General features: G+C 42.1%; 1 protein-coding gene across 1 annotated transcript in view; it reads right to left on the bottom strand.

Moving 5' to 3' along the window:
* Positions 1-6,032: 6,032 nt before the first annotated feature.
* ILA (putative protein kinase regulator ILITHYIA) overlaps positions 6,033-21,690 on the bottom strand; it is a 210,060-nt gene continuing 194,402 nt past the window's right edge. Inside the window, exons 45-60 of the mRNA XM_087395165.1 lie at positions 14,332-14,438; positions 14,184-14,243; positions 13,083-13,197; positions 12,815-12,925; positions 12,446-12,583; positions 12,166-12,288; positions 11,840-11,911; positions 11,603-11,715; positions 11,319-11,477; positions 11,050-11,146; positions 10,601-10,783; positions 10,185-10,382; positions 9,913-10,092; positions 8,009-8,141; positions 6,838-6,916; positions 6,033-6,741 (exon numbers count right to left, since the gene is read on the bottom strand). Coding sequence (XP_087251291.1) covers positions 6,702-6,741; positions 6,838-6,916; positions 8,009-8,141; positions 9,913-10,092; positions 10,185-10,382; positions 10,601-10,783; positions 11,050-11,146; positions 11,319-11,477; positions 11,603-11,715; positions 11,840-11,911; positions 12,166-12,288; positions 12,446-12,583; positions 12,815-12,925; positions 13,083-13,197; positions 14,184-14,243; positions 14,332-14,438 — 1,908 coding nt within the window. The 3' untranslated portion in view covers positions 6,033-6,701. The remainder of the gene's footprint in view (positions 6,742-6,837; positions 6,917-8,008; positions 8,142-9,912; positions 10,093-10,184; positions 10,383-10,600; positions 10,784-11,049; positions 11,147-11,318; positions 11,478-11,602; positions 11,716-11,839; positions 11,912-12,165; positions 12,289-12,445; positions 12,584-12,814; positions 12,926-13,082; positions 13,198-14,183; positions 14,244-14,331; positions 14,439-21,690) is intronic.

Here is a 21,690-nt window from a genome sequence, read left to right as displayed (position 1 = left end):
ACTTAAAGAGGGAGCACGTGCTATCTTAAATATTTCTTAGTGCTATGGCTAAGTCTTTTTAACATACATCAAAAGGACATGGTAGGGATGGGTACTTGGTTTTTTTAATGATAGTTAGATATCCTACAATGGTAAATATGATAGAAATACATATGAATATAAATGGGAGTAGGTTTTCCATTCCCATTGCTTTCTCAGATGTTCTAAGATCCTTAGCCACCCTGTAGATATCTTCACCCTTAGATTGGCCCATGGATTTACTAGAAGAATAAATGAACACAACCATCTCTTGATAGAATATCATTTGGGAATAGAGTGTAGCTGCCTACATGACTCTATTCCCAGCAGTATAGATGGGTGTAATTCCCATGTGTGTGTGTTTTTAGTGGTCAACAATTATAGTTCAACATGTAGCAGCATTACCCATTCGTAAAATCACTTCTCAAATGTGAAAAAAGCTTGTAATACTATCCATGAGGGCATACAAAAGGTTCTTAGGCTCCTGAAGCCACAAACAAAAGCATATATTCAAGCAATAAACATGTGATGAGAAGTTTTATGGGTGAACACCCAGATCTTCAAGTACAATTTTGTGGAAGTATTTGACCAAATTTTCAATTTAATCTATGACCATCTAATGATCTCAAACATTGCACTAATGACATGGGGCTTTGACAAAAGCTATGTTTTACATACTAGTGAGAAATATAACATACAAAGGACAATATTATAACCACACAATGTGTTAGAATAGTTAGTTTATGGTCTCATGTATTTTACATAGTTTTTTGGAGGTGTGGTTAGTATAATCAAATAAGGGGATCATCCTTATACTCAAGTATGGGGAACATTATTTAGTCATGAAGGTGTGGTTAGTATATTGAGGCATGGGAACACCTTTTTTTTGCGATGTAGTGAAATATTTTGAAAGTGCCGACAACACCTCAATATAGGGTGACTAAGACAAAGCCCTAAGCTGCTAGGGGACTTAAACTTAGGGCTGGCACACACACCCACAATTTTTAGCCTCTTGGTCTAAATGCTGAGGTATAGGGAATGAAATGCCCAAATGGCCTCCAAGAATCGATACACATTGGAGTTCAAAGACACACCTGCGCGCATGAACCACTGAGGTGTCACAAGTGCTCCATGGGAACAAGCGCTTAAAGGTCTCAATGAGGAACCATGTGAGCTTTAAAGCTCACAATCAAGTAGCTCTAGTTCAGAGCGCCCCGTATAGTAGAAGATCCCATCATTGCTCAACACAATGCAAAAAGCAATAGGCAATGTAGCAAACATACCAAGTCAACAACAAGCATGATGTCAAGTTCTAACAAATGGCAATAGCAAGTTGATCATTGGCACTGCCCACAATTACCTCACAATCTTCAATGGCTTCACATTCAATGAGAGAAAGAACCCGCATTTAGGAGACATTCCTAGCAAATGCATGCACCTTGTGCAATATTTTCAGAGCCACTTTGAATGTGAGGGGGCCACTAGAGTCTTCTACACCCAATTGAAATTGCCTAAAGACATAGGAAGAACTAGTGCCTTACTTCACACTCGTAGACTTGCGTACTTCAAGATGGCATGGGAAAGAAGTGATAAATGCAATACAAGTTGTGCTAGCTGAGGGTATGGCCATAATTGGAAGCAAAAATCAAGAGCCTTAAAAGAAGTAAAAAACATGTAAAGCTTTCCATTTGTTGATCCTACCTACCAAAGAGGTCACAAAAGCAAAATTTAAGGGCAGGCTACCTATGGAAAAGAAAGAAGACACGAAAAATAAAAATGCTTAGGGGATATAAAGCATACACATTATGGAAAGAATGACAAGAAAAAAGGACAAGCAAATTGAAAATTTAGACTTGGGATCTCATAAAAAAATTTGGTATGTTATCATGTTGCTCCAAGCTGCATGCTAAGGGAAGATTAAGCGTACAGATTATGACAATCATACAATCATTAAGTCAATCATATTTGTAATTAGTTTCATCCAAGTTGGACATAGCATCTCCCTATACATCACAATGGATTTTATATATGATTGGTGGATGTAAGGTTTGCCTTCTTAGCCTCTATGCCCTTATTAATATAGGGAAACATGTCTTGTTTTGGGAGGAAGCGCTATCTTGAGTCCCCATTACAAGCTCTTAGATTATTAAGTTGACTTTGAATATGGTAGAGCTATCCTCAAATTGAGGAAGGGGGATGAGGAGGAGGAATTATCTCCCTCAAGAAAGCCACCTAGGATGCCTTCCTTTTTCAGTTCAATGTGGCATGGCAGAGACTCTTGGATGATGATGCCTTTTAGGTCATGTTGAAGATTGGTCTTTAGTTATAGGTGGCACTACTTACATAGCCCCAAGGGTCTCCATAGCATACCGTTTTTTGGTAGTTTTGACTATTTTTGAATCATTTGGAAACGCTTGATTTGCAAGTATCAAGCTTCCAAACGCTTTATATGCAGAAGGGGATCTGATCTCTTAAGGAAAATTGGTGTCCTACAGGGTACCTTGCAATATTTTGGTTTTTCAAATGCTTGGATCAAAAGAGTATCCTCCTTACACAAAATCATCCCATAGCCATATGCTTATCAAATGGTCTAGAAAAAAGAGATTTCAAATTCCAAGCCAGTTATCAAGGATGCCCACTTGCTCCTTTCCTATACTACTATGAGGCTGAAGTGATGAACATCTTTCTGAGAACTCACATAAATATTTTTAGGTTGAGGCTTCCCCTAAGACAAGATGAAAAGCTTTTGGATAGTGAGCTTGCCGATGACACTACTATTTTTTGGATGGCGCTACCCTGACTCTCACTTCCTTCAAGATTGATTTTATACTACAATAGGTGTCTATATTAGCTAGAATAAATCCAATGGCTTTTGCATGAATGAGGAGGATACCCCAGATTGGGGAGAGGTTTTGGTTTCATGTGGATTTACACAAAACCTTTTTGGAGTTCATCTAGAATAGACTTTACCTCTAGAGTGGTAGTTGTCAACCAGGTTTGCTGGCCACATCGTCCTTTGTTTGCTCTATGTATTACATCACCCAACCTAAAACATGAATCCGACATGTGGACTAGGCTTGATGGTTCAGCATATACCAGAGCCACGTGGCTTGGCAAACACTGATTCTCTCCACATAGGAAGATAGCCTTAATGTCATTGGTCTAGATCTACAAGGTAGGTAGGGCTTTACACAAGTGGTCTAGGGACTTGTGCCAAGACAAGAACCTTATTCGTCTCATTGGGTCTTGTATCCCTTCTAGAAGTGGTGATTGAATGGATAACATTAGGTGGATGTTTCCTTCTAGATGTGAATAATTGAGAGACTTTGTTTGGCTGTTTTGACGCAAGCACAACCTATCATTGGAGGTATGGCAAAAAATTACACCACAAAAAAGGAGATAACATATCAAAAAGGTGAATGGTTTCAACAAGGTTGCCTTTCCATAAACTTTGAGTGTGAACCACTTTATAAAATCCTGCTTAACACTAATCTCAACACCTATTTGGAATTCGTGTTTAGAATTAAATACACGAAAACACTCCGACAGAAGTATCAATTGAAAGATGAGCATCCTAGAAGGCGCATACCTCAAGGTACCTCCCCTCGCTTCAAGAATGCTCTTTGGAGGATCCCTCCCTCCCAACAGGAGGAGTTTGATAGGAAATCTATCATGTGGATGATTTGGTGATGGCAAACCCTAGGGACTTCTGGCTACATGAAGTGGTCCAAGTAGGAGAGAGGCCCTGCTTCTTCTGTGGGTTCTTGTAAGGCTTTTCTGGATGAATGCAAACTTTAGATTATTTGTTACCTCGAATAGGGTGGAAGAAGGATTGAACACAATGATCAACTTTACCCTCGAATTCGATGTCTATTAATAAGGGACAACACTCTCCTCATAGTTGGACAAGCACCTTTTCAAGGGTAGGCATCCGTCTCAAGGTGATGTCTCTAGCAAGATACATATGTAGATGCTTCGTTGTTAACGTGCACTCTAGAGGCAGCCATGGATGGACAGTTTTAGCCAGTCAAGATTGTTAGTTACATGAGTAGGTGGTTTTTGGCTTTTGGCTAGTATTTAGCCCCCCACCCAAAGAACATCTCTTTGCATTTCTAGAGGATGGCATTCTGGGGGTGTTCCTATTAGGTACTTGCAATTGGACCTTAGGGAATAAGAGTGGATTGATGGAGGAAACCATGGGAAGAGTCACATTCGTTCATTACATTGTTAGTAATGCTAGGAGATTCTAGCTTGGTGTTGTGGGGACGGAGAACCTTTCATTCGAAGGTGTTTCAGATTTCTACAAATTTGCCAAATATTTTTGAAGAAAGCTCTAGAAATCTCTCACAAATAGAAAAATAGGGCTTCCCCTTGTTGACCAAGTTGCCTCTTTGCCAAGATGATGCCATACATTAGGTACCATACACATAGCCATACACAAAGCACGAGTACTAATATATCATGTCATATGGAAAAAAAAATTACGTGATTATCGGTTTTGAAAATTATTAATTTTTTCCTAGAGAAGTATGGCAACAGGGTGCGTGGTGGGGGGGGGGGGGGGGGTGGATAGGGAGACATAAGAAGGGACGGAGGGAAACAACATACTAGTGACTATAGTCCATAGAATGCAATGATTAATGACCATCAACAATCAAGTAGATTCTACCAAGTACTAGATCGAGATTGTAGAACATAGTAGAGAAACGAGTCTAGACTTGGGTCTACTCCTCAACTTGTAGGGCTGCACGGACAACGAGAGTGACTACCTTGGAAGAGAAGGACATGCAAGCCTCTTGTGTGGCTTGAAGAAAAGGCAAATCCCAACCTTGAGATGAAATGAGAAGGGAGGATTGAAGTTGGCGAAGAGATTTTTAGGTACGTTATATAATTACAAGTATACAATTGAAGGACTCATGAGGGACACATGAGAATCTCACCCCTTTTAAATTTACCCTTTAAAGTTAAACTACACCCCACCCAAAAAAAGGAGAGCAACCGTTTGCATATCGTATAGCACAGCATGTGCTGGATTGTTCCATATGAGAATTTCCTTATGGTATGCATAGCCTCTCTACTCTTTAAGAAAGAAAGTTGTATTCGGCTCTACCCCTCCACTGGCCTCCAACGGATTGTCGCAATGATGGCACACGACGGTCCACAATTTCTATCCTGTCCATGGGCTTAAGTCATTTTTATGTATTAGTGTCTCGATGGTGATGTTATATTTGCCTCAGTTGTGCATGCCTGCTTAGAGGCTCCTCCCACTCAGCTCATTGTATTAGATTCTTTCAGTCTCATAGACCCTTCGGTCTTTCAAAGACTTTAATAAACTCTCTCTCTCTCTCTCTCTCTGTGTATAGTGCATAGTTTTAGGCAGGGGAAATATATGTGTCTAATCATCTTCTCATTTGCATCATGAAAATCCTTTTATGTAATTGCTATCATTTCCTGTCTAAAGATTTGAGCAATATGAGAATCAATCACTGCTAGCATCAACAGCAGGGAATTTCTCTCAATTTTGTTTAGGCTGACAGACCATACAAACTGTATAATTGCTTTAACAGACTGTACAATCACACATGCATGCACATGCGCATTTGTAGAGTGCAATGCTTGTAAGTGTGCATGCATGTGTTTGTGTGCGGTTGGGGGTTAAAGGAGGTAAGAGAGTTTGAAATTAGCATTCAAGGAGTTTTCAAAGCAATACAGAACATCTCCCTTCAGAGTCTACTCATGTCAGCGAGCATAGAGAGACATGGAGACAGAAAAAGAAAGGGTGGGGGGAATTCGCATTCACGTGACCTTCAAAATAATAATATAATCTCCCTGCTGTGACTAATTATGTCATAGCATTCTGCAATTCAGTTCTTAAACAGACAATTCAAATATCCAAACTGTGCGCGCACACGTGGACATGTATGTGAGTGAGAGAGAGAGAGAGAGAGTTGGCACTCATGGCGGGTGGGGGGGGAGAGAGAGAGAGAGAGAGAGAGATGATATAACATGGTTGTATTATTTTCCGCGGGGGACCCAACAGGATCGAATTGCCAATCCATCACCAATTACATTTGCAGCTTTATGCATAGCTGCATCTTTGGTCTCTAACCTGTTTTGGTTCCTACAAGTCATGACAAAATATATTTATAGAATGCAACTCTATGAGAGCTTTCTATTACATCAGATATAGACAGAGTCGCCAGGGATGTCCTGGTTTTGTCTGCATTCTATGTTTTCTCTGTAAACTGAACATTTCCCAGGTTATTTCCTAGCTCCGATGCTCTCTGCTTTAACTGCATCTTCAGTGAGGTCCATTATAAGTTCTCTCTGTAAACTGAACATTTCCCAGGTTTTTTTCTAGCTCCGATGCTCTCTGCTTTAACTGCATCTTGAGTGAGGTCTGCTGCTATCCATACCTTTGTTTCATGAAGGAGTTCCTATCTCTGTTGCATTGGTTATCACAGTCTCATACAAGCTTATAGCTTCATATAAGCTTGCAAAAAAAATTTACAGTAGCCTCATTTGTGCACATCATTCTGTGGATAGTCAGGAGTCCGTACATCATTCTGTGGGAGAAGGATATGCCAGCAAATCCTGAAACAATCAATTGAACGTAGAACGCCCAGTGAAACCCATAATTTTGTTCCATGGGAACATTAGAATTTGGTACCTGGCGTGCTTTGCTAGGTTGGAGAATCTTCCTCACTATCATCACTTGCATCACTGAAAACAACACAAAGGTTGCATAGTTTAGCCATGAAAGTGTTGACTCCAAAAATACGTTACTTCTTCCACGCCACAAAACCTCAATCGCCATACCTTTGCTCAGATTGCTTCGCAATACGCCGAGCATCAAGGCCAGTCAAATACTTTTGAGAAGCGAGAACAGCCTCTGGACCTGAAAGCACCAGACAGAGCAATACAAACTAATTAGACTAGCACATGAATCTGACCTTTCACTCTTTTTGCACAAAGTCCACTCAAAAGGTACAGCTGTCTAGGCAATTAAAATATACAGGAAGTTTGCCAAATTGATTGCATTCATGTGGAAACAGCTTAGAGACTCATTACACACAGAGTTTGTCCTTGGAACAAGAGCATCTGTTTATATAAATGCACTTCCACTTGGTAGAAAATCAATGTCTCTAAAACAGCTTGACACTCTCCTACAATCTATGCTAAACTCTATATGCCCTGATCTGCAATCGCAAAAATTGCCATGATACAATCTCTCGCCTAATTAAATGGTCTCGTACGCACTCAATTTTGACAAATTCTGGAAAGCAGAATAAGCTGTGTCAACGAGCACCAGCATACCATATTTCATAGCACTGCACGTGTTGCAAAACAAGACATGCTAAAAGAAACATCTGTTGAGACACTGCATTCTATTCATTACAACAGGAACCCTTGCTTAGAAACTCTGAATTGTTAATCTTATATACATGTGGCAAAAGCATTAGCAATCCCTTTGAATTCCCACCTATGCAAAGCATAATATTATAGAAGGCGTAAAAATGTCTCTTAAAGATCAATAATCTTTCATGCATGCATCCTGAGTTGATCGTTGTCAACCTTTACTAACCTTAAGACCAGACCATTTCTTTCTTTGTGAAGAATACTTCCAAAAAATGGGCACGTAAGAGTTGTCACGGCAGAAACTCTTAACTACAATATACTACATGCAAGCTATAACCAGCTCAGGTACATCACTCTTTGTAATTACAGTACAACTACAGGTGCATACACTCCATGAAGACAATTTCATAGCTCCAAGCTCACTTATATTGCAGCATGAAACAAAGAAAAGTCAGAAGATTGGTTGAAACATAGGGATCATTCCTAGCATACTTTTTCAAGACAACTCTTCGAGAAAACCTACCAACCGCTTCGTGCAAGTACACACAACAATGTTTATTTTTAGCATTCCAGCATCTTTTGCTTCATCTTTCAAAAATTGCAAAAGGATCTTGCACTCAAATTAGCAGACCTTTATTCAATTGCAGGACATGAAAAGCACAACGTTCAGCAGCCAAACGAACTGGTGTACTTCCATCCTTCAAGCAATCTGCAAGTGCTGGGCCCAGACTGCTGATATAGGGAATCAGCACATCTGGATTAACCTGCTAGCAATATTGGTGAACCATTAGCACAAATAAATGGATACATTCCAGAAAAGGAATGCTTTGCGGACGGGCTCTTCATAAATAAACCACAATAGAATAAAAATCCTCAAAATCAGGTACGAAAAAACCACAATAGAATAAAAATCTTCAAAATGAGGTACGAAAACTTATTGAATTAAAAAACGATTTTCTCTTAAAAATGCAAAACTCATTGGCAAAGTATGCCCTAGGTTATACAGCAATTTCCTTTCAGCTGATTTCACCTCTACATCATATATCATGGTGTCCCATACCTTCTTGTCTTTGTCCTAAACTATTGAGACCAAAAGTTCTTGTGCATTTAGACTTTTGAAAGCTTCAGTACTTAACTAACAGGTAGTTCAAGAAACTATGGTTGCATTATCATAAACTATTATGCGTACTTTATGTCCTGTTATATTTCCATGGATCCTCATTGATTCATGAGGTCCAAAATCCAGGCTTCCACATTGCCAATCACAAGCAACAAATTTCGATATTGTCTTTCTGGTCAACCTTCTTCTTTATATTTGTTAATACTTTATACTGATAACACTTACGTCCAATGCACTTGCTTTTGCTGAGATTTATCAAATGTCAATTTCGGCTTTTGGGGACAATGACAAGCAGAAAAGTTTTTACCTGTACATCTAAAACAAAATTTTAATTGCTTTGCTTTCTTAAAGTCTTCATGCTTTAGAAATGAAAATCTCCCACCTTTAAATTTCTTAGACGGTACCTAAGAAACTTCTTTTTTTTCAATACCCAACATCGAATGAAGGGTTGATGATGATGATGGTGATGGTGGAGCAGCTAATATTCAAAACTCATAAGGACATACTATTATTACGCTTAAGTCACAATATTTTCGTGTCAAGCTTCTCCGCCAATCCTAGAGTTGAAAGGGACTAAGGTATGGATGGCTGAAGAACTCACTCAACCTCAACTGGAGAATAAGGCAACGGAATTAGCCCAGGTCAAGGCTGCCAAGAAGGAAAATGGGCAGTATACCGTGAAGGCGTAGCAATCATCAAAGAGTTTAAATCCAAACCAAAAGACTCTCGAGTCTCAGCATTAAACTGATGTAAGGCTGATTATACCTCACGCATCATAGCCTCTCTGTAGCAAGAAGGCTCCCCGCAATCAGTAAGCATCACATAGTCTATTCCTGGAACAAACCTATCAGGCGGTCTAGACACTCTAGATGATTTTCTCAAGGGCATTTCAGCTTGCTGTCCCACCTGCATATCAGCCACATTTGGCTCATCATTTCCACCAATAGATGATCCATCATCTACCCTTGATTGTATACCTGTGGGAGTACTTGGTGGTACCATTTCTTGCACATTTGGTGCATGGACAGCTTGCTGTCTATCAACATATGCAGGTGGATTCACATCCTGAGAAGTGACTCTCCTCATTTCCACATCCCTCATGGGTGCCTTATGCATCTTCTTCTCATTGAAGACTACATCATGGCTGCATATGATCTTCCAAAACTTGACTACTGTATAGATCTTTCAAGCTCCTACTGTATCTTTGATGAGACCAACAAGCAGACAAAATGAAAAAAGAAAAAAGCCTGTTCTTCACAACCAGAAATGCCTTCAGGTAGTAGAAACAAAAAGGTTATTGGCAAAGATTAGACAATAATATATCAGAGTACACATATTTATAACCACAAGATATAGGTGAAAGAGCTTCAACATGCTGTCTTGAAAATTGTTATGCTTATGGTCAGAAAGAATACCTTTGCAACAGATTTTAGACTGCTCAGAGCCCTTCTTCGCACATCGCTAGATTCATCTTTTAGAAAGGCTGCAAGAAATGGCATCAATTCGGAGAATGAGCGTGCACCCACATAATGTTCACTTGCTTGGTGCAGTAGAAGCCTGCCTAAAGCTTTCGCAGCACTCTCTCGTACAGGTACCTTCAAAATGCCAATAATCAAGGCAAGAAGCTTTCAGTCAATAATCTTTTACCAGTAATCAATGCAACAATGTGGACCAGTAGAGTCTATACTTTATCATCCCGTCCTCTAGCCTTAATGCTATCTGAAGCTGTAGACAGTGACAGATTTGATGAAGATATCTTCGTAGCAGCATGTCGCATCATTGATGCTAAGGCAAGGATACTTCCATGCCTTGCTATCCATCCTTGACTAAAACCACCAGCTGATAGATTCTGCAACAAAGTACTTAATTCCACCTCTCCTAGATACTGTACATAGCAAAATCAAACCAAAGACCAAGTCAAACCATATTTCTTTTGTAATGAAATCAAACTCACCTAAGCACAGCGTAGCCAGTCATCACATGCACAGACTTATTTATTTTTTTCAAAAAGAGTGAACTTATATTAACTACGACCCCCTGTGAGACCCTCATACATAATCACGCACATGATTGTCAATATTATACATTTGAAAGCCAGCTTACTTGTGAAACCATGCCAAGAGCTCTGGCAGAAGATCCCCTGACATCATCGTCATCTGATGACAGGAACTCCTGAAGGGTTGAGACGACCCTTGTTACAACTGCAGTACTCAAGTTCTTCCCTGCATGCTTAAGGACACCCTTCAAAGCCACAAGCATGGCTTCCTTCACCCCACCTTCCGATGTCTTTTGAGGCAAAATGAATTCAACAGAATAAATATTTGGTCAGAAATCCTTTGGACATTGGAAAAGGAAATCTTCCAAAGATCAGACGTACAGCTAATTGCATGCAAGACATGTATCATACTGACAATGAGCTTACAAAATGAACATACCACTTAAAGAAGCAACAGAAAACATATAGGTATCCTAAAAATATTTCTACTAGTAGTAGTTCTGAGAAGGATTTGCAGTCCAATATTGAAACACAGTTTTCAAAAGATAATTTATACCTGAAGGCCAGTCAACAGGTCTCCTACTAGGGGGTCAACACGGGCACTAAGTGATGTGAGCTTGCCTAGTGCCCAAGCAGACCTTGACCGCACAGCTCTGCTAAAAATAAAGAACCAAAATTTTTGGGGGGAAAGATTAAAAAAAGCATTGGAAATCCCAAATAATCTCGACAAACATGCTAAAGACAAAATAATTTAAAATCCAGAAAAAATCATTCTATAAATTACATTTATTCAGCAAAAAATGATGTATAGCAATATTGACAAACCTTGTATTGTCCTGAAGGCACTTTATGAATGTTGTTTGAAGCTGTGGAAGAAAAGGTTTTAGAGCAATGCCACCTTTGCTTATAATGACCCCCAAAGTTGCCAAAATTGCGCTCTTAACTTGCCATGGAAATCTGTCTCCTATGATGCGTATGAGAGGCCTGCGCTCAAAAGTCCAGGTTCATCAATCGATTCTCCCTGTTATGGAATGCAGAAGTGATAACAAACACAACTGGAGTGGTCCACCAAAACCAAGAAGACGTTTTGATAGAGACTTGACTCATACCCAGTGACAGGAACAACAAAAGGCTTTAGTGCCTCAACGCTAGTCACATCTATCAGTTCCCCCAATCCTTCTGCTGCCTGTTCTCTTAGTTCAGCTGATCCACTCATTAAGCCCTGCTCAAATTTTCCAATTTTAGAATCCAATCGACCCGGCATTGCATGAAGGCCTACAACCTTCATTTATATAAATTAAATACAGGAGCTAAGGTTGAAAATCATATCCAGACAAATAACTTACCTGCAAAAAGATTGGAAGAACAGGCTGCAATGCTTTCGGAAGACAAAATCCTGGAATTGTAATTGGCAATCCCTGCATAAAGAAGCACCGTAATGTGTGTCACGAGTCACAATCCAAATAATCTTCTGCATTCCAGAAATTGACCTTCAAGGTTGATATAACACAGTATAACCTGCTGTGACTGGGTCTACTAAAGCATTGCATTATGAACAAAACAAAAAACGGATTATGATCTGTTAAGGCAAGCAGAGTTCAAGCTCATCTTCCTACCCATGTGTAGATGCAACTGTAAAACATCAAAGACAGACTAAAAAAGTTTACTTGACCTTCCGCTTGCGCCGTTCTTTGTCTCTGGCTGAGGATACTGCATCTCTCAAAACTTTAACATAACTTGGAAGATTTTCTTTTGCTATAGAGGAAGTAACACTAGACAATGCTTCCCATGCAGCCTGAAACAAGCGTTAGCCCTGTTAATATCCATATTGTCTGTGTGAATCAACGTTACACCCTTTCCAACCCGTGAATAAGCACAGCCGTACATTGTCAGTACCAATTAGAATTGGCCATGATTAATAGATATAACGAAGGGTCAATTAAGATGATTACCGTCACAGTCAACGCATCCATGTCTGTTAACATCACCACCAATGTAGTGATCAGGTTGGGAACTTCCTCAGAAAGGTCCAACTTGCTGTTTCTAAATAGAAATCCAAGAAGAAATGCACTGCCTCTTCTCACTGAAGCCTGAAAGGAAACATACTCCATTCAAAACCACTAAAGTTTCTTGCTTATCTGAAACAAATGTATGCACTTCACAAAACTCCACTTGAAAGTGTTAAAATCAAAGCTTCATCTCATCAACATCCTGTGATAGAATCTTCAACATTCCCCGCCAATGCAGTTAACAAACAAAGCTTCAGAAACAGCATGCCCTTCAATTAACATTTCAACCAATTCAAATAATACAAAATATACCTGTGTATCCCCCAAACCACGAACAAGTTCTGAAATCAGCATGTCAAGACCCTCTTCATCTATGACCATAACGACTGTCTCAGCAGCTTTCTTTGCAAGGGGTTGTACATCCTGATATATACAGAGCAAACATACTGATCACGTGTATTATTCATCATCACAATACCTATGACTTGAAGAAGATTTAAATTCTATTCTAAATATTGTAAATAACTCGGATGCATCAAAAGCTTGAACCCCCTGAAAATAGATCATGTGAAGAACTTGCCTGCTCTTCATTTCCCATTGCTGAAATAAGAGGCGGCAAAATTGTAGCTAGGTGTGAATTTAGACCAGAACCAGCAACCTCTGCCAAGGCTCCCAAAGCATGAGCATTGAAGGCCCTGCAAAATTAAGGATTCACTATTTACCATGCCAGCCATTTTCTAAAATCCCGTAAATCTTTGTGAGATCAGCCAAAATCTAACTCATTGAACTACACAAGCTCACAAATATATGAGTCAGTTCTAGAAGGGTCATTTAGAATTATGGCTGCCACAATGTTTTACAGATATGCTTCTTTTCTAGCGAAAATGTCCTTACCCCTTCTTGAAATGATTAAATATTTTCTTGGTTTTGTTTTCTTTTTGTTAGAGTTTCACATGACATGTCATGAATTCGGTTATTCTAAGAATTTCATTAAGATTAATTCCTTACTTGACAGCCATGGGATGCTTTTATTTCATTAGAACTACATTCTTTGTGGAAGTTTCCTCGGGAGACTCTATCAGGATCTGTGAGACAAACCGAACGACAGTAAGGATATAATCTCTTATTGCAGCTCTGATTAGCTGTGCCGTTTATCACAAACTATCAATAGAGTCAAACACTCGCACTATTTTTCAACTCCAAAGGCTTCAATGATTCCTTCTTGTGATTCCAGATATCAGTAATGTAGCTCCCAATTTGCTTCGGAAACGATCCGTAAAGATTGCAGAAAGTAATATGCTGCAAATTTTTGATGTCAAACTTCATTATAATGTACTTATCTTTGCTGCAACAGTAATGCATAAGCTTCATCCTCTACCAACGCTCTTGTGCATAGGTTGCAGATCCTACGATCTCTCTGCTACTACTCTTGAATCTGCCAGTTTCAGCTTCTACAGCATGATACCTTACTCTATGCCTACATTTCATCTGCCTTTTACACATTGAGATTCCATCTTGGAAATGGTTTTGTTCTCCAGAAACAATCATGAGACTAAACTCCTTTAATGGGGGAAGGGGCAGGGGGGGCAAAACAGCAGCAGATTCGGTGGGAGGGAGGGGGGGGGGGCCTATGCACGCACACACAGTCCCTTTAATCAAAATTGAGACATGATAGACTTACGTGAGTGGTGGTTTCACCAGCTTTGGTAAAATGTGAGGAAGAACAGCAGTAGTCCGGACACTGTCATATTCCCATACAGAGAGTTGAAATCAAGTTGAGCAAGTAGTCAAAGATTGCATCAAACAAACCAAAAGCAGATATTCATCACCTCAAAATCTGCTTTAGACCATCCAAGGCTGTAGCAGAGGTTTCATCGCTTTCCAATGCTTGCAACAGGTTTGGAACAATTTCATCAACAGCTTGCATTCCAGCACTCTGAACAACCATTCTCGATATTCAACAATGAACCCAAATCTACTACCTTCAATGGTATGAATAAAAATACTTCTTTTAAGTAATAAAGACACATTTTGCTACAATAGAATGTTTGTTTTAAAAGAGTAAAATACAATCAAAAGACAAGGTGGATCATTTATGATAAGAATGTCAACACCTGCTCCACTAAAGCTCTTCAAAGTTCAGCATGTTCGATGGGCAAAGAACCATAGGACATGCATTATAGTATTTGTTCACACAGAGCACAATATTTGAGGAAACAGCATTCCAGCCTCTTGTAGAAGTCCTTCAATCACAATACTATTCAGAGTTGTGTGCCACTGTCAGCATTGAACAAGGATTTAGTGTATGGATGGTGCGTACATGTGTGCATGTGGCCGGGCAGGCATGTGGGCGTGCGTAGGTGCGTGCGAATGAGCGCATGTGAAGGGGCATGGCTAAAGAGATACGCACAGAAAAAGAGAGACATTATCAATCCCTAAAAAAGGTCTAGATGGCCCAAGAGACCAATCGACACAACAAAACATATGCTAGTATGAAAAAGCAGAGTCACAAAGCCAAAAGAAATAGGTTGAAAAGTATGGCCCCAATCCACACTCAGTTCTATGTAGAAAATGAATGAAACTATTCCGTGTTTCCTCTGGGAGTATGTCCAAGATAATGGTGAAGTTGCAAACGGAGAGAGTTTTATACCAGGCGTTGCGCATTCAACTTCTCAAATAAGATCTCATGTGATGAAACATCCCACATCTAGCATGACAAACTTGTCATAGGGAAAGTATTGCTCTATCAGATGGAAAGTGTGGTAATCAATGTTGTACGTGTCAGGAATATCCTCGAGTTGGGGCACATACTACATTACTGATGTGACCAAAGGCCTTTTCCAGAGAGATTCGGATTGGAGTTTTTTTAGGGGACGGGGAGTTGCACTGCAGCCACAAGAACCAGCCAATCATGGCTCGAGATTCTCCTCAAATGCGGCCCATCAGGGAGGCTTGTGCATGACAAGCCATAAGCTAATGAGAAGCTATAATCCTTTTCCACATAAAGGAAGAAACCCAGCAAAGACTGACAGGCACAAATGAAGAAATGCTAGCATTGCACACTCATTGTGGGATACAACTGTCCTGATATCACGTGGACCCTCAACTCAACCTTGGCCAAGTAACTAATCTGACACTTCCAAAGCTCGATTATATTTTCCAGCTCTATGGCCAACTTACGAGATGATAACAAAAAGCTGGCTGAAGGTAATGTAGATTGCATATAAGAGATGTAACCTTGGCATACTAAATGGAGAAACCAATCATTGTAAAATCTCATCTTCCCTCTCGATGTATGAGAGACACATGTCTGTAGCATACAATTCAAGGAGATATTTCCCCATCATGTGTGTTCAAGGCAAATTCAATCTCCAATCAATTGGGACTATCCAGACTAAGGTAGGATAAAGGATAAAATACCAATCAAAACACCAAAGGTCTAGAACAAGTCATCGTGTACGCTATACCATCTTTTAAAGAACTTTCCCTAACAACCGATTTGACCAACCACCAAAGCCTAGAGTCACCCTTACCAAAACCTAGAGTGAGACCCTTCACTGTATTCTTCAAGAACAATATGTTGCCGAACAACGTCAACATCTCGAAGGCTCCTTCCTCCAAGTTAAAGCCGTGTCGCCAAAACACAAGTGAAACCCTACAATGGATCAAGGCTTTCCAATAAATAATTTGACAAGAGCATGAGGATAGGCACTCCCTGAAAGTGACACCAGAAATAACAAATCGTACTGGGTCCCTTGTGGCACTCACACAAAGCACCTGGCTTGAATAATGGAGGAGTTTTGCCTCAAAATTTTGAAGTACGCACGCAAATTCTAACATACATGCATAAAGAGACCAGCACTCTCTCTTCCCTATTCTTGATCCAAGACAATGGGGCCGAGATCCCCATGCTCAGGAAGTATATGAGGAGTACTAGTTGTACCAGAGACCCTCTAGGAAATAGTATATGGAGTGTCTTATACATAAAGACGTAGGGGCAATAAGATTTGTGGTCTCATTTGTTGAGACCATATCTCGTATGGCATAGCCAATGTGTCATTTCAATCAACGTATCAAGTGAGAAAAGTAGGGGAAAGATGGCAGCCTCCTTTCGTCCGAACTACATTCAAGACAAGATCAGACCAGTCAGTAGGCATAAAACTCTTCCCGCATATGTTTCTATAGTCATGACTACCCCCACACATCCCTAGAATATTTATCTCCCATAAGCTCTTAAAACAACGGAGATGCAAGAAGTCAACGCCTCCTAGAGTCGCAAAACAGCAACTTATTTTGTTTTTTTGTAAAAATTTAACGCTGCAACAACGGTGCCTTGATGGGGCAGGAGCTCCCTGGTCCCATGTACAGTATCTTAATAGTCTGACATCTCTAGAGAGTGCACTGGAGGTGCTCAAGCCCATGGTCCAGCTCCACACTGCATGGGACAAATTCCTAGGCCTCGCAAGATATGTTGACAATGTAACGCTGCAACAACGGTGCCTTGATGGGGCAGGAGCTCCCTGGTCCTATGTACAGTATCTTAATAGTCTGACATCTCTAGAGAGTGCACTGGAGGTGCTCAAGCCCATGGCTTCCCTACCCTTTGAGGAAGTCAATGATCTGTTCTAATCCAAGCAGTCAATGATCTGAAGCATGTCCAAAACACTTGATCGAGCAAGAACTGGTGTCAGCCTCCAATCTTATAGTAGCTAGGGCATCTTATTAGTACACGCTCCTTCGTCCTAACTTCATAGAATGCATAGCCTCAAGGATCTCTACAATGCCACATGCCCCAAATCTTATGCCTTGTCTTGATCTGAAATTTATAAGATGAAAGTCAGGGCTGATCCATGGCTATCTGTACTAGGTGTGAGAGGTGGTTCTGTGGATATCCTAGTGCTTAATTCCATTAATGATGGACTTTCTATCCTTGCTATGTGCCCAACCATTGTTACAAACCCCATTCAGCTAAAGGGTTTTGAATCTACTGCGTAACTAAGACCCCTTTTGGCTTCCTTCGAATGGCTGGCCTCCGGATGCATTGGCTGACCCAACTGACAACATTTGAGATGTCTGGTCTAGTGATCTTCAAGTATATCAGGCAGCATACAGCCTCCTATCAGGAGAGGCCCCAAACCTGTGAACAAAAATCAATTACGGCTTCTCTTGCCATGGGTGTAGAAATTGGATCTTTTTCTTGCATATAAAATTTCCCAGTAAGGCCTAGAGTATACTTTCCTACATGACAATTTGTGAATCAGGATTGTTGCCTTAGTTCCGTATATAGTTCTGTGTCATCTAAACTGCACGTGAAATGCAGCCTTGAGCTCCTCAATAAGAGTGTCATCATTGGTTATAATAATATCATCCACATAGGGAATGACAAGAATGATTCTATCATTCTTTTTCCATAGAAGGTTGACATGCCTTTTGGCATGTCAAATGCATTGGAAGGAATCAATCCCTTTGAATACCATAACTTATGTGCATGCTTGTGACCGTAGCAGTCTGAGTTTGCACACTCTATACTCTTGTCCATTCTGCAAACACCCAACCTTCTCATCTAAGTCTCCGTTCAAAAAATCAGATCTAACAAGTACTTGACATAACCACCAAGAGAAGTGTCTGGCATAGGAAGCACTATTTTAACAGTGAACAGGTCTCAGCGAAATCTAACCCCTCTTCTTCATACAATCCCCGACCTTGCCTTGGACTCTAATCTATTTTGAGACTTTGACTTCCTCGTTGAAAACCCAACCAGAAAGTCAACTGGATCCCAAGTCTTTTTCCTATGGCATCAATTTCTTGCTCGATTGCAATTTTCCCATGCACATGTTTGTCAGCCTGTTTAAATGACAGGGCTCTGCACTTTCTTTCTTCCACTCCTGCAAGTTCTGTTTTTGTTCATGCGGACCTCGCTGAATGAGCTGTTAAGCCAAACTTTCTTTTGCTTCCCTAGATTTGGATCGCTTTGTTGACTACTGTCGTTGTAAGCATTCATGGTCATCCAAGCGGAGATTTTGAGACTAAGTGCTCCATCTCTCCCCCCCCCCTCTCTCTCTCTCTCTCTCTCTCTCTCTCTCTCTCGCGCGCTCTCGGACGACACACACACACACGCACACACAGATGGCACAGTATAACAGCTGCTGATATACTAGAAGATGCATGCGAAATCAGGGAGTTAATGACACAGAAAATGCTACAGAAATTATGGCAAAACCCGCGGGCGCTATGCAATTCGAATTAACTCAATGGACAGCTACGGAATACAGAAATACCTCCTGGGAGACATGAATATTTAAAAGGCATCTAATCTGCAAAATCAGAACCAGTTCACATGATCTAGAGGTGGAGAGGGCTGGGTGGGCAACACCCAGAATTCCCAAAAAACAAAGGATGTGCAAAATGTGCCCCCCAAGGGAGGTAGAAAATGAGCAGCATGTACTCCTAAGATATAAAGTCTACACACACATCAGAGAAGGTTATGGGGACAGCAGAGATAATTTGAAAAATCTGTTGGAGCAGCCAGCCAAAAAGCTAGGAAGCTACTTAAAAGATGTTTTGGAACACCACCACAAGGGGTTAGCACACAAAGTAGCCCAGCAGTACTTACTACCTAGAAAATTTTTCATATTATCTTTTAGTGGATGTAAGGGATCACTATTAGTTAATAGTGACCGCCAGTCCCTTAGATTCTGAAGGGTCTCACGCGGACTTTATCATCTCTCTCTCTCTCTCTCTCTCTCTCTCTCTCTCTCTAATAATATATTCTTCTTCTTCTTCTTCTTCTTCTTCTTCTCTCTCTCTCTCTCTCTCTCTCTCTCTCTCTCTCTCTCTTTCTCTCTCTTTCTCTCTCTCTCCCTCGCCCTCCCAGCCCGCCCCTCACCCTCACCCTCCCAGCCCGCCGGCTCCTTTCTTGCTCCTGGGTCGCTGTTGTACCGGGTTTACACTCTCTCTCTCTCTCGCTAGCTCTCTCTCTCTCTCTCCCTCACCCTCCCAGCCAGCCCCTCACCCTCACCCTCCCAGCCCGCCCCTCACCCCCTCCCTCGCTGACCCGCTCAGCCTGAGTCACCCGCTCAGTCCCTTCCCCTCCGCCTCAGCCTCTCTCGCCTCCTGCCTCGCAACACTCTCTCCTGCGCAACAGCTCCCTCGCCTCCTGCCTCGCAACACTCTCTCCTGCGCAACAGCTCCCTCGCAACACCCGCTTCTGCTCTGCGCAACAGCTCCCTCGCAACACCCGCTTCTGCTCAGCCCCGCAAACCCGCAGCTCCCTCGCAAGCCAACAGCTCCCTGCGCAAACCTCTGTCGGAAGGGAAGGGGGTTCTCTGTTGGAAGGGAAGGGGGTTTAAGGAAAGTCTTAAACTTCTCTCCCCCCCCGTGTGAATAGACTTACAACAAGTGTCCTTAAAGTGCAGGAAAAACAGAAACAGAGCTAAAAAGGGGCAGTTTTGAGGGCAAAAGGAGGCAGTTTTGACAGCAGAGAATTCAGCAGCTCCACCATGGCCCTTAGAGGCAGTTTTGAGCAGAGAATTCAGCACTTCCAGGAGTAAGGAGATGCCACAAACAAGGAGCTCCACCATGGCCCTCCAAGGAGCAAAAGTAGAGAAAGATAAAAGCATAGGCAGCAGTACAAGAGCCGAAGAGGCAAGTTCTTCTTTACCCTTAACATCTCCTTCCCCACCACCTCCAACGACCTCCCTTGCCTCCACCCCAACCCTTTCCTACCCATCTACTTTACTCAATCCTCCTGTGGCTCCGACCCCATCTCCTTTACTTCCATCTCCCCCATCACTTCCGGTTACCTCCCTTGCCTCAATCCCAACCCTTTCCTACCCACCTCCTCTACTCAATCCTCCTCCTCTCCCTCCTTCAGTCTCACCTCCTCCTCTTGCTCCCGTTCATTCCTCCCTAGCCCTTTCCCTTGCTTATTCCTCCCCTCTCCTAGTCCCTACCCATCCTCTTCCTTCCTCTTCCTCCCCTCCCCTAGTCCCTACCCATCCTCTTCCTTCCTCTTCCCCCCCTTCCCTATTCCCTACCCAGCCTCCTCCCTCCTCTTCTTCCCCTCCCCTAGTCCCTACCCAGCTTCTTCCCACCTCTCCCCACCGACCCTCCCTTTCAGCCCCTTCCTCCCCTAGTGTAGGCTCTTCTTCGGTCCCTGACTCCCTACTTCCTTCTACCGGATCTCTCTCTTCAGGACCTCCATTTTCTGCACCCCTCCTTTACTCACCTTCTTACCCTCTTACCCCCTCATCCTTGTACCCCCTCTCCCCTTCACCCTCCACAGCGGAAGCAGTCCTGGCAGATAATCTGCGATTGAGAGATTTAGTTATGCAGTGCATGGAGACTTGCAGACTTCAGGGCACTGCGATTCAGTCTCTCACAGCACAGATACACACACTGACTGATCAGCTATCGACAGTTGAGAGTCATAGATCTGATCAGGACTCCCATATTCGCCAGCTTCATACCAGAGATATTGATCGGGATATCCAGTTACGGACACATGCTGAGCGCATAGTGCAGCTGGAGATACGCATTCAGGAGCATGTTGTGGCATGCGATGATCGCCTCCAGCAGCTGCATGTAGCTCCCCCAGCTAGTGCAGCAGTTGAGGAGAGGTTGGCCACACTGCAGACAGAGGTACAGAAGACCTCAGAGTGGGTGGACGTTGTGCGTAGAGCCCCACAGGCCCAGCAGACCACAGTCTCTGAGACTATTGCCGAGAGTCAGCGGCGAGCTCAGAAGGCCCTCAACATCCGCATCCGCGGAGTTGAGCGATCAGATACGAGATCAGCCATGGATCAGGCGACAGATTTCATATCTGGGACACTCGGAGTTCAGGATCATGGCATAGTAGCTGCATATCGAGTGGGCCGGGATCCAGCACGGCACCAGCCACTTATCATCAGATTCAGAGATGCTGAGGCCCATCTCGCAGTATTACGAAGGAGATCCAGATTGAGGGACCATCCACAGATTCACATGGATGAGGACCTTACAGCTCTTCAGTGGGAGGAGCATAGACGTCTCATTGCACAGAGGGATGTTGCCCGTCGTGAGGGCAAGTGGGCCGTGATCAGAGAGGGCAGACTTTTGATAGGAGCTATGCGATCTAGACCGACTGGAGCCCACAGTTGACGACACGAGGCCTATGGGACACGTAGTCTGCCAGATAGCTTGAGTTTCGC

This window comes from Dipteris shenzhenensis, chromosome 24, assembly GCF_047967505.1.
Source record: "Dipteris shenzhenensis isolate YYH24624 ecotype China chromosome 24, Dip_SZ_1.0, whole genome shotgun sequence".
Lineage (NCBI taxonomy): Eukaryota > Viridiplantae > Streptophyta > Polypodiopsida > Gleicheniales > Dipteridaceae > Dipteris > Dipteris shenzhenensis.
This window is presented reverse-complemented; position numbering and strand designations above follow the sequence as displayed.